The sequence below is a fragment of the Nyctereutes procyonoides genome, unplaced genomic scaffold (assembly GCF_905146905.1).
Source record: "Nyctereutes procyonoides isolate TBG_1078 unplaced genomic scaffold, NYPRO_anot_genome, whole genome shotgun sequence".
In the NCBI taxonomy this organism is placed as follows: domain Eukaryota; kingdom Metazoa; phylum Chordata; class Mammalia; order Carnivora; family Canidae; genus Nyctereutes; species Nyctereutes procyonoides.
The window spans coordinates 54,197,991-54,215,178 of record NW_026575146.1 but is presented as its reverse complement, the minus strand read 5'-3'; the positions used below and the strand labels follow the sequence as shown (position 1 = coordinate 54,215,178).

The following is a 17,188-nucleotide window of genomic DNA, read 5'->3' as shown; positions in this document are numbered from 1 at the left end:
GCACAAAGAGGAGAGAGAAACTTTTCTAAAACATTAAAATGTGTCAGAAAGAGAATGCCTCAGTTCCAATATGACAACTCAAAAACTCCATTTGGTCAGAAAATACAAAGACAAGGTGTGTGTGTGTGTGTGTGTGTGTGTGTGTGTGTGTGTGTGTGTGTAGGGGAGGTTGTGGTGGTGGTAGTGGAGGGTATATTAATTAATGCCTGGTCCCAGAAGAGGAATCATGGTTCTCACATCTTCAATTACATGTGCAGGCCTCACCCTCTGTGTATTTGTTTGCAGACAAGAAGCTGCATTATGACTGTTTTCATTAAGCTGAATTTCTATGTTATAGCATAGAATCTGGAAGGACACAAATACAATATCATTAGTTAAACCATCAAGGAGGTTTTAAAATATATTTATCCACAGATTTTCCCCTTGTCTATTTAAGATTTTCATTAGCGGACATTTAAATGAAGAGCACTAAAAAAGCATCTCTAACCACTAATGTCTTTAGTCTTTACAAATATTTTCTCATAAGAAGCATTCTTTTAGACTAAAAATTTCCAACCCTAAGGTTACTAGAAATTGAGTAAGAAAATTCATTTTATCATTTTCAAATAGACGTTTTTTTCATTAACAACAAAGCTTGCTTTGTAAAATATTTGACAAGGCTATAAATTGGTGAATGCATATTCAATACTATCCCCACCACCACCACTCCTTTCCAAATCTCCACACACACATCCACAGGCCTCTCTGAAGTGCCACCCCAATTCCTACTAAGAGAAAACAACCAGTGTGGAAGGAGCTGATTTGCAATACTAGCCAAAGGCAAGATTACAGCGAAGATACCTTGAACTGTTGAAGATCCTGAAAATGCTCAGGATTTAAGAAAAGTTTTAAGTGGTTTAGTAAACTCAAACAGACTTTAGAGAATTTCCCGACCCCAAGAAACCAGTCCACACCATTTCATTTTAGTCAAAACTGAGTAGTCCCATGGAGTCCAAGAGGAAGACACCCCAGAGCACCAGGATGGTGAAGAGAACTTTCATGTGCATTTTGGGACTCAGGCCTTTAAACCTAAAAATAGTCTCTGCATTTACAGTCTTAGCAACTTCAGTGCAGCCTATACACCATTCACCTCAGCTGCCCTTATCTTCCTTATTTTGTTAATTTTAATAACCACAACCATCACCATGATCATCTGTACCAGAAACACACCCAAATGAATTATAAAAACCTGAGTTGCTCATTTATAGCTGACTATCTAAATGCCATTTCTATGACTACTCAGATAGTTCATAATAAATAATAGCTAAAATTTACTGAGTAGTATGTGCCAGGCACTGTTAGTGTTAACATACATTATTTCATGTAAAGCTGACCATTAACTCTGAAATAGGTGTATTTATTATTCCCATTTTACAAATGAAAAAACTGAGGCTTAAAGGGCTTAAATAATTTCTGAAGCTCACATAGGGAGCAAATGATGGCATCTGGAGTTAAATGTAGGTACCTTGACTTTAGAATTCATACTCTGAACCAATATGTGACCCTGTTTGTGGTTTTTCCAGCCATTCTGAATCCTGAGAATCCTATAGTGTAAATTAACCACACCTGTGAATCCACGTTTCTGGACTCTTTGGAAATTTAGTTAAGGCCAGTTTTCCCAGATATAAGTCCTTAATTGGATTTAAAGTGCCAGAGAGGATCAGCTCTTTTCTGTAAAAGAAAAATGAGAAGAACCATTACCTTTCCATCCAGACATACTGCATGGCTATTAACATAACCTCATTGGGAAGTGAATTTCCAAGAAAAAAAATAAGAAAACACGAAACTTTCATAAATATCACACATGGTAATGAAGAATATATTCTTGTAATCTCAAAACAGGATTAATAAGCAGAAACAAAAGCTCTTAAATCAACCGTGGAACTTTAGTTACCTATTTGAGAGAGGGCAAAGAGGTTTTCTGGCTTGTCTTATTTCTAAAATGTACAAGGCCTGACATCAGTATCTGTAGGGCAGATGCAGTACTAGTCAAGAATAGCTCTAGCTGGGATCCCTGGGTGGTGCAGCGGTTTAGCGCCTGCCTTTGGCCCAGGGCACGATCCTGGAGACCGGGGATCGAATCCCACGTCGGGCTCCCGGTGCATGGAGCCTGCTTCTCCCTCTGCCTGTGTCTCTGTCTCTCTCTATCTGTGTGACTATCATAAATAAATAAAAGCTTAAAAAAAAAAATTCTAAAAAAAAAAAAAAAAAAAAGAATAGATCTAGCTTCCTAAACTGGACTCGAGATGGCTCATTACCAAAAAATACAAACAGAACAACGTACATAGTATGGTTAAGATGTAAGGAAAAAATTATTTATTCAATCACTACCCTAACAAAATTACTATTTTTATTTTCTAATTTTCCCTCCAGTCTTTCTTTAAAAAAAAAAGAAAGAAAAGATTTTATTTATTCATGAAAAACAGAGAGAGAGAGAGTTAGAGACATAGGCAGAGAGAGAAGCAGGCTCTACCCAGGAAACCCAATGTGGGACTCGATCCTGGGACTCTGGGATCACGCCCTAAGCCAAAGCTGGACGCTCAACTGCTAAGCCACCCAGGAGTCCCAATCCAGTCTTTCCTTATATGCATATACATTTCAACATAATTTTATATTCTGCTTTATAGCTTAAGAATTACATGGCTCTATATCATCTTTAAAGCATCTTTAAAACATTTAAAATGGTCAAATAGTTTTCACTGAGTGTCTGTGCTAGGATTTAATGACCTTTTTCTCTTTGGTTAGACATCTAGGTTGCTTCCAAGTTTTTGCTTTTCTGAAACAGAGCCTTGTGCTTAAGACACCTTTCATTTCACTACTACTAAGGATAAGTTCCCAAAAGATGTTATTACCAGGTAAACTATCTGCATGGCCCTTGATATACTAGACCATTCCTTTTTGAAATTCATGTAGAAATTAGAGCCATGTGAGGTTTTTGGTGTTGTTTTAAAAGCGTTCAAAGCGGGGATCCCTGGGTGGCCCAGCGGTTTAGCGCCTGCCTTTGGCCTGGGGTGCGATCCTGGAGTCCCGGGATTGAGTCCCATGTCGGGCTCCTGGCATGGAGCCTGCTTCTCCCTCCTCCTGTGTCTCTGCCTCTCTCTCTCTGTCTGTCTATGATAAATAAATAAATAAATAAATCTTTAAAAAAATAAAAAATAAAATAAAAGCGTTCAAAGCTCCCATGCAATTACGAAGCATGTCATGAAAGAGCTCTCCACCTATTTCTCAAGTAAATACAATTTAGGTTTTTATTTAATTTCTCAGATATGTATTTGATAATAAACTCTGATATTACTCATATTCTCAATTTTCAATGTGTCTATTATAATAAAATTATTTACTAAAACTTATTATTCTTAAAAAGTCCTTCCTGTGGTAGGGTTTGATACTTCATTTATTATTTATTATTTAGAACCTTGTATCTAAGTTGTATGTATCTAAGAAGCTGTATGTATCTAAGAAGACCAGAGCCCGAATCATATACCTCACCTACTCAGATGAATTTAGTTCCTAATTACCACAATATATTTTCTTTCTAACAGTAAAGTGCTATTTCTAAAGTTTTATTTGATAAGAAAATAACTTCTTTTAAATGAAAATACTAAACAATGATGACAAATATTTGTATTTTACAATCATTTTTAGGTCAGGCATTTCACTCCAGGATATAATATGAAGTGATACTGAGAAGGTTTATGGATACTTTTAACAAATGGGTTTATTGAGACTATTTTTCTTTTAATGTACAGGAAGTCTTTGTGTCATTGAAAGAATATTTAATACAACAGCCAATTACTTTTGCAGTCCTGCATCCTTTTTCTTTTTCTTCTCAAATCAGAAATGTTTCTTTATACGGTAAGTCAGGATACATATACTATAAAAGGAGGCAAAATATTATTCTATGTAATTTTAATTTCTTTGTAATGAAGTGCTTCTCAAAGTAAGGTCCTTATCTACGACATCATATTCATCTGGAACTTAAAAGAAATACAGATTCTCAGGCCTCATCCCAGACCTGCTGAATCAAAAACTAGTGACAAAGCAATGTATTTGAACAAGTGCGCCAGGTGATATACACCAAAGCTTAAAAACAACTATGATACAGAATTTACTCCATTTTTCTAAAAAAGATTTTATTTATTTATTCATGAGAGACACACAGAGAGAGGCAGAGATATAGGCAGAGGGAGAAGCAGGTTCCTCGCAGGGAGCATGATGTGGGACTTGAACCCGGGATCATGCCCTGAGCCGAAGGCAGGTGCTCAACTGCTGAGCCACCCAGGTGTCCCCAGAATTTACTCTATTAAGCCTAATTTCCATTTACTAAGTTTAAAACCTCTCTTTATTTACAACTGCCTACCTGTATACACCCAGATATACCTATGAGGAAATAGTGTCAAATTTTTCTTCAGAAAAGAGGAGTCACTTTATATGTGCATCTTCAAAAAGTTTCTTAAATTAGGGTTCTTTTATTTTTAAGATTTTATTTATTTATTTGAGGGAGAGAGAGAGAGTATAAGTAATAGAGAGGGAGAAACAGGTTGTCCATTGAGCAGGGAGCCTGATGCGGGGCTCAATCTCAGAACCCTGAGATCATGACCTGAGCCAAAGGCAGACTGCTTAACCAACTGAGCCACTCAGATGCCCCTGAGCTCTTTTTTCTTTTTCTTAAAAGATTTTGTTTATTCGTTTTGAGAGAGAAAGAGAGAAAAAGAGAGATCAAGCAGAGGGGGAGGTGCAGAGGGAGAGAAAAAAATCTCAATCAGACACACACTGAGTGCAGAGACTGACACAAGGCCTTGATCTCACAATCCTGAGATCAGGACCTGAGCCGAAATCAAGAGTCAGATGCTCAACCCAGAGCCACCCAGATGCCCCTAAGGGGACCTCTCTTAATTTACTTTGCATAACATATTTGGGGAGATACCTTAGCCTGCAATAACCCCAACCAATGGTGTGTATAGATGCTTCAAAAGATCAACTGAATCATAAAAAAGGAAGAAAAACCTAAATATCAATATAGTAACTTTCCTGGGGACAGGGCTGAACACTGTAGGTGTTAAATATTATCATAAACAAAATTCTTAAAGGTCACTTGAAAAAGGAATAAGTGATTAAGTTATAGCTATTACTTAACAAAGACATATAATGAAAAAAAAAATCAACTGCTTGAATGCATTCAAGGAGGGATCCACCTTGAGAAAAATTTCAGTCACACATGGGTTCAAAAAGTGCTGTATGTATCGCAAACAAGAGAGATATATGCAAGCATGATGTGCTCTGGAAAATGGCTAAATAAGTTGAAAAAGATATCTCGTGACGACAAAGTCACTGATGTCAATAAGCCATGTGAGATATCTGAACTAAACTGATGAGAAGAAAATGATGAATTCATAAGTTCAAATACTTCACATAACATGTCATTTTAAAGGTATAGAACTAAAATGTTAAAATATCACATTAAGAAATTTGCTTATTTCATGCATATACATATACCTTTAAGTTTACATACTGATATTAGCCTAAAAAGGTTATTTTTGGACTTTTTTTTATTGAGGAAATGGAGCACTGCCCTTAAATTGGAGGTGCTGTATTTTCAGGCACATTGACTAAGCTGGGCTTTGAGATTCATCCTTACTGAAAACCTTAGATGATCCAGTGCAACAGGACAGATGAATAAAGAGGTGGTCAAATAAATGTGGGGGAAGAGTATGAAGAGCATGCAGGAAAGGAAAAGGCCCTGAGTGTTATGTTATAAAGAGCAGAGGTGTAGGGAGCAGGGCTGTGCCATTTGTGCAACTTTGTCATGAGATGATAGTACACGAGGGCTTTTCTAGTTCTACATATTTATCTTTTTTAAAAGTTTTTCTGTCTTCTATTGCAAGCTATTAATTATGGTTTCTCTCTGCTGTCACTTGATTTAAAATTTGTAGGAAACCAGGGGCTATGTGTGTCTTGTCCAAAGCTAAATCTCCACTCACTCGCTCAGCACTTGGTAGAGTATGACTAAAAAAACAAATGCCACCTTTTCCCCCCTTAATCTTTAGTTATTCTGTCCGAAGTTACAATAATAATAAGTCATCCTCATAAAAATTACCATTTACTGAATACTTCACCCATATCAGGCACTGTGTTAAGGGATTTACCTATATTATCTAATGTATCTTCAACAGTCCTGTGTTATGTTGAAATATAAGAAATTGTCGATACTCAATTGTTTTTTATTTATATTCAATTAATTAACATATAATGTATTACTGATTTCAGAGGTAGAGTTCAGTGATTCATAGTCTTATATAATACCCAGTGCTAATTACATCATGTAATTAAATATCCATTAAATAAACTTTTGGGGCACCTGGCAGACTCAGATGGCACAGCACGAGACTCTTCATCTCATGTTGTAAGTTCAAGCCCCACATTGGGTGTAGAGATTACTTACATATTAGAATTGTTTTAAATTTACAGAAAAAATTATAAGGATAATACTGAGAACTCTTGTGTATACCCTGTACCCATTTTCCCTTATTAATAATTTATTACTATGGTACATTTGTCACAACTGATGAATCATTACCAGTAAATTACTATTGGAAGTCCATACTTTATTCAGAATTCCTTAGTTTTTATCAAACATCTTTCTCTAGTCCAGCATCCTATCTAGGATATCACATTCTATTTGGCTATGTCTCTATAAACTCCTCAGATATACCGTGCCAGTTTTTATGAGTACTAATCAGGTATTTTGTATGTTTTTCTTATGGCTAGACCAGGATTTTTTTTTTTTTTTTTTTTTTTTTAATGATACTCACAGAGAGAGAGAGAGAGAGGCAGAGACACAGGCAGAGGGAGAAGCAGGCTCCATGCACTGGGAGCCTGATGTGGGATTCGATCCCGGGTCTCCAGGATCGCGCCCTGGGCCAAAGGCAGGCGCCAAACCACTGCGCCACCCAGGGATCCCTAGACCAGGGTTTTGAGGAGGAAGAGATCACAAAAGAAAAGTGCCATCTTTATCATATCCACGTCACAAAATACCAGCATGACTTGTCACTGCTGATGCAGACCTTGATTACCTGGCTAAGGTGGCCTGTGTTCAGTTTCTCCACTGTACTTTTTGGAAGAAAGTTAAACTTAAGTAAGGGAGCTGGACTCCAACTCCTTAAAGGGGGTTGCCTAGATAAATTATTTGGAATCCTTCTATGTGGGAGATTTGTCTGTTGTCTATTATTTGTTTATTCAATTCTTTACATTAGTATGAATATTCATTTTACACTTTAGTGTGTAACCCAATATTATGTTATTTTATTGCTCGAAGTGTTCCAGCTTTAGCCACTAGAAGCCCTATGTCACATTTACATTATTTTGGTTTTTGAGCACTTCTTTACTTTCTGCCTCTTTGCAATGTTCCAACTGAATCTTATAGACTTCTTGCCCTGGTCCTAGAATCAGACATTTCTTTAAAAAGCCGATTTCCTTTTATTACAGAATAGTGTTAGACACTAGGATCTGGATGCTTAGGTTGAACTATTTGTTTTATAAAAACAACAATTTCTTATGGCACAACCTAGTATTATCTCAGTTTTACTGATGAGAAAAATGAAGCTGGGGGAGAATTTGTAACTTATACTCAAGGTTCGTGAACTCAAAGTGCCAAAACCAAACGTATCTGCATAAAATAAAGTCATCAATTTTAATAGGCTATGAGTAAAGGACATGATCACTGAAGGTTGGTGCTAGCTATTTTAGTTACTCAGAGGTTTTGCTTACTCTCTATGCATAAACTGAGGTAGAAAATAGGAGACTTATGAAGTCAAGCTCTTTCATGAAATAATTCACTGAATTTCAAAGCAAAAAAAGTATCATATTTTTCCTATAACCAGGTGGATTCCACTGTAACTACAGGAAATCAGCTCAAAAACCTATTCTTGCATCCGTTTTTTTTTTCCCTAAGACTACTGCACCTATAAAATGACTAATGTACTGATGTTATCTTTTAGCAGTTTTTTTTTTCTTTTAGCAGTTTAAAAAATACAGCTAAAATCGCTCAATGCTTCCCAGTTACTACAGAAGAAATAATACCAACAATTAAACATAATGTGTTGAGTATTTGATTTGCAAGAGACAATACAAACAGACCAGTTTACTTCCAAAGCTGGTGGTTTTTTGCAGAAAATGTACTCCTGATTCTACCTCTTCATGTTTATCAGTTTTACTAATATAAATTAAAACTTACTAGAATGGATATCCAAAACGGATCTTTTTAAAAATCAAGGTTTCCATTTTATTCATTGAGCACAAAACTTTATTAATCATCTTACTAGAATAATTTTCAAAACCAACTGCTGTGAATATCACTGAAGTTAGATTTATGAAGCTATTTTTCCCTTAACACAACCAAACCCCACAAAACCAAAAAAGTTTGAAAGGAATCCTAAAAAAATTATCTAGTTCAAACCTTTTATTTCACAGATATAGAAACTAAAATTATTGTGAAGTTAAAGGTGAAGTTAATTAATGAAACAGGACTAGGACCCACATATCTTAAGACTAGGTTCTTTCTCCTACACTGAAATGCCCTATAAAATATACAATAAATTTTATACGTGTGTGTATATATGTATGTACATATGACTATGTATGTATGTGTTAGGCTACTAAGAATCTTTTCTTGAAGGATTTTCAAGTCCTCTGTAATAATGAGGAATTGGAGAACATGAATAACAATGATACTCCCACTTCTTTAGTACTTTCATTTTTTTTTCACGGAATTTAATCATTTCCAGCGCCCAGTCTGCAAACTGAATATGTGCCAGGCACTGGAGTGCTAGATGCTAGGAAAACAAAGGAAAACAAAAAGACATGGTCCCTACCCTTAAGAAAGCTCTCAGTTCTAAGTTTATAGCACCACCCTCAAAGTTTCCCTTGCCGATTCCTTCTCATGGAGCAAACTCTAGAACAATGTTGTCCAATAGAAATATAAGTCACCATTGGGGGCAGGCATGTAATTTCAAATTTTCTAACAGCTACATTGGTTCCTCAAACAATCTCATGGCCTTAAATACCACTCATTTTGTAGTGACTCTCAAATTTGTATCTGGTTTAGAACTCCTGCCTGAACTTTAGATTTTAGATATACAACTACCTGCACACAAAACTACCACGTCCCAAACTGAACTCTTGACTTCTACCTGGCTCTCCGCACCGAAATCTGCTCCTCTTCTAGACAGAGGACTTACTATATTTCTGTAAAGGGCAACTTCATCCTTTTAGTTGCTCAGGCCAAAAACCAGAGAGAACCTTCACCCTCTTCTTTATCTCCTTGCATCCAGTTCATCACCTATCTTTAGAATTGGCTTATTAAATATAGTCAAAGCTTATACAGTTCATAAACTACAGTGAGAATCTTATTACTTCTCACCTTTTCTACTGCTAAGTTCTGCCTCAAGTCACAAGCACCTCTCACCTAAATACCACAACCACTACCTAACTTTCTAACCCATCCCTGCACTCCTATGGTCGGCTTTTCACAGGAACTAGAGTTTTTAAACCTAAGAGATATTGTCCCTTCTCAGCTTTAATGGCTTTCTGTCTCACCCCAAGTCAAAGTCCAAGTTCCTACAGCAGTGTACAAATATCTACAAAGCCATCTGGCCTGTTCCTCTCCCTCATTCATGCTACTCCAGCAACACTGGTGGCCCTGCTGTCCCAGAACACAAGAAATACTTTCAGCACCATGGAGAGCCTTCCCAGCTTGGAATGCTCTTACCCCAGAACCCACAGATTGATCCCCAAATCAGGCCTGTCTTTGCTCATATGCCCCCTATTTAAAACTGTAGTACTATTCTTCCCACCCTTTTACTGGTCTTCCCTACTTTCTTGGCCCACTTTTACTCCACAGGATTTAACCACCCCTTGAGCTAATGTGTATTTTATTTAGTAATGTCTGTCTTTCTTTTCTTTCCCTATTAAAATAAAAATTCCACAAGGACAGGGTTTCGTTCATTTTGTTCATAGTTCTATCCCCAGTGCCTAGAACTCAGCATATGGCTATCAGTAATTATGTGATAACTGGAGAAATGCTATCAGGTACAGTGTGGATCAAATGAGATTGTGGATAGAGCTGTAGTATGTCCCTATAATACAGCAGCCACTCATGAACTAGTCTTGTCCTTACCTGTGGTGGTGCTTTCCGTAAAAGAAAATCAGAATTCTAAAATTATGTAAATGTTAAAGCCTTATATCTCATTCTATACTTTTCTTATTCCTTATGCTAAATATCTGATCATTAATTATTCAAAAGACAATTTAAAAAGACAAATAGAAGATACTTAATTTTTAAAAAATCAGTAGGTAGATACAAAATTCGGTAGGTATCACAGAACACTAACTCAGAAGGTAACCCTGCTTAAGATACACAGAAAATTAAATAAAGTACTGCTTAAGTCATCTCTGAAGATAAAGAGCTATAATCTGTTTCCCTCCTTTAGGAAAACTTAAAATGAATTCACAGTGTTCAACAGGACTTCACTTTTACTCATCCAGAACTTATATCCTGCTTTCCTCTAAGAGAATTTTGTGTTAGTCTAAGAAACCACCATTAAAAAAAAAAAAAAAAAATTATATATATATATATATATATATATATATAGTTTAACTGGAAAAATTTCAATGAAAACAAAATGAACCTGGTCTTTCTATAAAGTATTTTGTGTTTAAAACTAAAGCAATCAGATTAAGGAACTAAGATATTAATGAAACGAGGCCCCTTACCAAAATATTGAGTGCCAGAGACTTCAAGGGATTGGCCCACAGAGGTCACAATGTTAGTGACTAAACTGAGACTAAAAGGTCATGGCCTTGAATCCTCATCCTACATACTTTCTACTACACTCCAAAAGTATATAAACAAACACCTTACAAACCAACCAATTATGCTGGTTGCCTATACTCCCCTAAAAATGAAGGAAAATAAAAGCAAATGATGTTCTGTAATTTGCAATGATAGTTTATATTTCAGACAGGAAAGTTTATGGAGAAAGAAACATGCACAAAGGAGCAAAGTGTAACTTAGAATTCTCATTGAGATATTATAAATATTGGGTAGAAAAAAATAAACATAAAATGCCATAGGTACATGGTTTATATTTCATTTTTCAAAAGCCAACAACTCATGGGACTTACAGATCTTCAGAAATTTGGACAATTTCATTTTATCACCGATGAGAATGACGTACCTTACGTTCCATGCAGTGGTAAAGTCTGGGTTTAGAAGCAGCAAGGTGCATGTGACATCTATCAGTTCTAAAATGAAGAGAAATTACATTAAAAATAGTCCCACCCTTGAAGCTTGTCTTCTCTTTCAAGGCCCTGTAGATCTGTATCTGATGATATACTGATAAATAAACCATGTCATAGTCATTTTAATGGTAGATATCCTGTTCTAAGCTGCCAGAAATACGAAGATTATCCTCAAGACCTTTTTCTACCTTATGATAAATGTAACTCTTAAAAGATGACACTGAAACAACTTTACAATACAATGTGTGTGCAAAGAATATTCACTCATTCTTTAAATGGTCTGGGTCAAATTTAATATTGACCAAGGAAAAGAAATACAATTTCTAACCATTATTCTTTTAACTCCACAAATATTTCAACAATTGACTATGTGCAAATCTTCAAAAGGGGGAAAAAGACCCACTCATAATCATTTAACATAATTCATTCGCATTCTCCTGAAAAGATTATCCTTTCTTAACCACATTTTTACATAGCCATAGCAATGATAAATGCACCATTTTGTTCTCTTTTTTCATTCAATATTATTTGACATGCATTTTTAACAGCTGCATAACAATCCCTAGTGTAATATACCATTATTTACCTTTATCATTCTTTAGGCTGTTTCCTGTTTGTTTATAGTAATATATTTAGACATATTGTCTTCATTTTACTAAAACTGAAAAGAGAATTTCAGGATTAAGATGATCAATGTCGGAGCATGAAATTAAGGTAACCTCTACCAAGCTCATAGTAAACACTAAGTAAAATAAAATAATAAAAATAGTAATTTAGCATTGGTGTGTAACAGGAATCATTAAAAGCCCTTAATTTACTTATTTCCTTGAGTTCTCATGATTACAGTTCAAAATATTCTTGTTTTGCTTCACAGATAAGGAAACTGACATTTAGAAAGTTTAAATAATTTGCCCCTGAGCCCCCAATCAGTATGTGGCAAAGTCAGCATCTGACTGTTTTTAATAACTCAAATTACACGGCAATTAAAATATCTGTCTATAATAAATAACTGGGACATTCTCAGTGTTTAATAAACTTTTTAAAACGTAAGAATATGCATAAATATATCACTATGGTCATTTCAAAATATTCTAAGTGAACAAAAAAATCAATTATTTCATTTTCAACCATCTTAATAAAAGAAATTAGCACTTATTGTGAGCCTATGATTTCATTACTATAACATTCAATAAAGGAGAGATAGGATTAGCACAAGTTTTTTTTTTACCTCTGTCATCCTCATTACAAGTCATTGTATCCATAAACACAATATGTCTATAAAGAATAATCTAACCTCTTCGTTTTTTTACTTTTAGAAGCTTTTGGCACTAATTTAATATTTACTAAGAAAAATAACTATAATTTTCTGTACCATTATTTATTTCTACAATATCCCAAATATTGATTATGTGCAAATATTAAACTGGGCCGTTAGGACAGAATTGAGATAATGATAAATAAGACCTGATTTTGCCTTCTAGAGGGCTACCCTTTAGTTGGAGAGAACATATAAACAATTATATAAGACAAAATGAAATAATGAACTGGAAAATAGACCATATTTTGGGAATCACCAAAGCAGTCAAAATTAATTCTTACTGGAGTACCCAGGGAAGGTGATAAATGAATAAAATGGTAAAGACCACTGAAGACTGGAAAAAAAGTATGAGCAAGGATAAAAAGGCATGGAAATTCACACAGGGTGCTCTCCAAGAGATTATAGGTACTAGAGCACAGGACACTGAGGAAATGTACCAGGTTAAGTATAACCTGGTCAAAAAAGAAAAACCCACAATCTCCTTGTCAGCCTGCCCTTCTATTACCTGCCCTTGATGTGCTATACACCACCTGAATCAAACCCCACCATTCTCTAAACACAACTCCTATCTGTCTACCTTCTCTGGGTATTTCGGATTTACCCGCTTGCTCTTCTCTCTGCTAGAAATATAATATTTACTGAATATCAAAAAAAAAAAATCTTTGTTCATAAAGTCTCTCCTGACCTACCTACCTGGAAGCAATTACTATGTCCTGTACCTTATTTTGTTTCTGATAGGTGTTGACTGTTTATGTTATTGGTAAGGTTTCTGGTCAAAAGTAGGCTATAACTAGTTAAGTTTTGGGGGAATCAAAAGTATATGCAGATTTCTGAATGGACTAGGCAGGGTGCGTCCAGTGCCCCTAACCTTACATTGCTGAAGGGTCAACTGTACTTCTAATACAACTCTCCTTCCCTACTCATAACTGAAGACAAGTTCAACCCTCCACCACAGAGATAACCTCCATATAGCAGGACAAGGCAGACACCAATACGCACAGAAAATACCTAAGTTGCTAATTTTCATTTTGTGGCTGTGTGAAAAGGAAAGCTAATCAAAGTAAGACTTCCTCTACAAGAGGGGCTCACCCTACCTAGTAGGGCGATAGCAACTACTGGACTCACAGCCCAGCTCTACCACTTACCGGAAAGTTCCTGGGCAAGTTACTTAATCTCTCTGTCCTCCTTGTATGTAAAATGGAGCTAATAATAGTACTACCTCATGGAGTATTAAATGTTTCATACTCACCAAGTGTTGGGACAAAACCTGATACACAGGAAGCACTCAATGATAATTCCAGTTTCAAAGCCTATATCTCCTAGCCCAGTTCCACAAGCTATACTGGGATTGGATGCTACCAGAGGGAAGAAAACAATCTCCTAAGCTGGCTAAGCAGTGACTGCTGAGCAGGTTATTTCTCAACTTCTGAGAATCTCAGGATTTAAAACATCAAGAGCCTCAACCAAATATCAGTGGTGCCTAGTAACACATACAGCCACAGGCTCTTTCCCACTCTCTCTGACAAATTGCCAATTCCTCCTCACTCAGGACTCAAGTTCAGATAGGACCTTCTTCAGGAAGCATTGCAGTCTGATCCAAGAGGTTAGGGTGAAGTGAAATGTCAGAAACGAGAAAGGGCCAAAGAGAGAGAAGTAACCAGCTTAGAAATATTGGACATAATTAAAGAATTATGTGTATTTTTCTGTTTTTCTTCCCCAGTGGTTCTGGTTAAATCAGAGAAAGGAAACTAGTGTTTCTTGAGAGCCTACTATATGCCAGGCACTGTCCTAGGTGTTTTATACACACTAACTCATGTGATCCTCTCAACAATCCTCTGAGACCTTTTACAATTCCCTTCTTTTGGTGAAGGAATAGGAAGAGGTTAAATAGTTTGCCTAAAGTCACTGCTAAGTAACGTCAGCATGCTGATAAACTGAGTCTACATCCAGATGTTTTCCTTCAAATCAGATGTTCTTTCTACTCTGGCACACTCTACAACTACTTTGTCCTCTTCAAGTCAGGACTGAACCAAGATCTAAAGATAAACATGTATGATCAACAGTTGACAGAAACTCTTTTACTTCTACATTTTATCAACCATATGCATGTTCTTTGTTACCTAGAAGATGTGAGATACTGATATCTTTGTGGTCTCTTGGAATTAAACAGCTCTCGCTGAAAATACCAGAATATACCCAGCAAATGAATGTTCCTTTGTTAAAACACACTCAAATATATGACTAACTCATTATCACATCACAAGGAGAAAATGAATCAGGGCATATCATACACAGGAAAGTAGCAAAATTCCAACTGTGACAAAGAGAGGACAAAAGGAAGCTAGAAAAGTCAGAAAAATCAGTATTTTTTCTTTGCTGCAATGGGATTCCAGAAACGGCCCAAAGCCAGTAGTCACCTGGTAATGAGTACTGCATTTGCCAACTGTCTCTGACAGAGAGATATGTTTCATGCATCTAGAAATAAATCCAAGGTCAACTGGGATGGTATTAATCTCTTTATCCAAAATATATTCTGGTTACTACAAGAAGAGAGGCTTGGTATAAAGCTATGTGGCAAACACCAAGGCCCTTTTACTACAGAATACAGTCACTGAACCGATAGCCAGACTAAGCTAAAACCTCCTGCTTATCAAACTCTTGCTACTTATTTGACAAACTCTACTGAAAACAGAAGGAGCTGAGGACATAATGAAAGACAAGCCATGGGATCCCTGGATGGCGCAGCGGTTTAGCGCCTGCCTTTGGCCCAGGGCACGATCCTGGAGATCCAGGATTGAATCCCACGTGGGGCTCCCAGTGCATGGAGCCTGCTTCTCCATCTGCCTTTGTCTCTGCCTCTCTCTCTCTCTGTGACTATCATAAATAAATAAAAATTTAAAAAGAAAAATAAATAAATAAAATCTTTAAAAAAAAAAAAAAGAAAGACAAGCCATAATCCCTCTTTCTAACAAATCATAATCTACCAGGGGAAAATGTGTAAGTAATCAACTACAATAAAGTGTGGTAAGTGCTACTATGTAAGCAGTCTGAATAAAACACTCCTGTAGGAATGAAGAGAATTATTGCTTCCTGAAGCAGTCAAACCACCTTCATGTATTTCTGTATGTGTGTGTGCTGGTAATCACAACAATGGTGACAACGTTAAGACATGAACCTAGCTTCAGCAAAGACATAGAAATAAAGTAGTAGTTAGTACACAGCAAAGTCCAAGAATGGAACTGCATATGTTGCGGCTGGAAGGTATATCAAATGTTACAGACTCTAATGCTTCTACCGTTCAAATGAATGTCAAAAAAAGTAGCAAACCTAACCTGATGATACGGAGCAAATGACACCGTGCCTTAGTGTCTGAAGGACATAAGGAGGTTGTAGCACACTGGAACAGGCGTACCTAGTCAAGAAAAGCAGAGGCTAAGAGCCTCCACTAGCTGCTGTACAGAAATTTGTGTACCCAGCACTTCTGATTTTTCAAGTGGAGACAAATTCAGATTTCCATCCTAATTTTAAAAGTTCATCCTGATTTTAAAAATTTTTAAAAGATTTTATTTATTTATTCATGAGAGACACAGAGAAAGAGAGGCAGAGACACAGGCAGAGGGAGAAGCAGGCTCCATGCAGGGAGCCTGACGCAGGACTCCATCCCAGGACTCCAGGATCACACCCTGGGCTGAAGGTGGCACTAAACCGCTGGGCCACCGGGGCTGCCCAAGTTCATCCGAATTTTAAATGTTTATCCAACTTATGAAAAAGTTTAAGAAACATTACATAAGCCCAAACAAAACCTATCTGTGGGCCTATGTCAGCCTGGTGCTGAGAATACACAACCTTTGATGCTGAAAGCAGAAACAGAGGAAAAAGCTGGTGATGAAGGCTGGGTACGGATTGTGAAGGCCCTCAAATACCATACCAAGGTGTTTGAACTCTCCCTGGACCCAGCAGGCATCATGAAATAAGCTGCACAGATATGTATTTCAGAAAAGCATCTCTCAAACTACGTTTGCAAGAAGTGTCCCTGGAAAGTGTTGTTTGAAATGACTGGCTAGTGGCACGATGGACATGAATTATGGAAGTCTGAAAACAGGGTAGACCAGCTATGAGGTAATCACATTTGCCCAGCTGAGAAAGACGACATGAAGAGCAGAAGACGGCTGTTAAAGAGAGAGCACAGTTGGCAGAGGCTGTGAGAAGGGAGCAGTGAGGGAAAATGATGGGATGGCATACTTGGAGCCAGTCTAAGTGTGGAACAGAGCTGTACTTGGTCAGGACTTCTGCTGCTTGTTTTTCTCATGGATTCTCAAAAATCAGAATTATAGTATCATTTCTCTCCCAAACCAAGTATGGTTACTACTGTAGCAGAGTTAAAAAGTATCAGTCTCTAAGTAACTAACTGGGATGCTGTGAAGGTTAACTCTGGTGTTATGGTTATACCTGACTGACTACAGGGTGTCCAGATTAAACATTATTAAACATTACTTCTGAGTGTGTCTGTGAGGGTATCTCCAGATGAGATTA

The 17,188-nt window shown here is 36.7% G+C and overlaps 1 protein-coding gene across 2 annotated transcripts in view; it reads right to left on the bottom strand.

The window, feature by feature from the left end:
- PTAR1 (protein prenyltransferase alpha subunit repeat containing 1) overlaps positions 1 to 17,188 on the bottom strand; it is a 53,177-nt gene that overhangs the window by 21,617 nt on the left and 14,372 nt on the right. For both annotated transcript variants that reach the window (XM_055311094.1, XM_055311095.1), the window contains exons 3-4: positions 11,274 to 11,340; positions 1,606 to 1,710 (exon numbers count right to left, since the gene is read on the bottom strand). In XM_055311094.1, the coding sequence (XP_055167069.1) occupies positions 1,606 to 1,710; positions 11,274 to 11,340 (172 nt within the window). The remainder of the gene's footprint in view (positions 1 to 1,605; positions 1,711 to 11,273; positions 11,341 to 17,188) is intronic.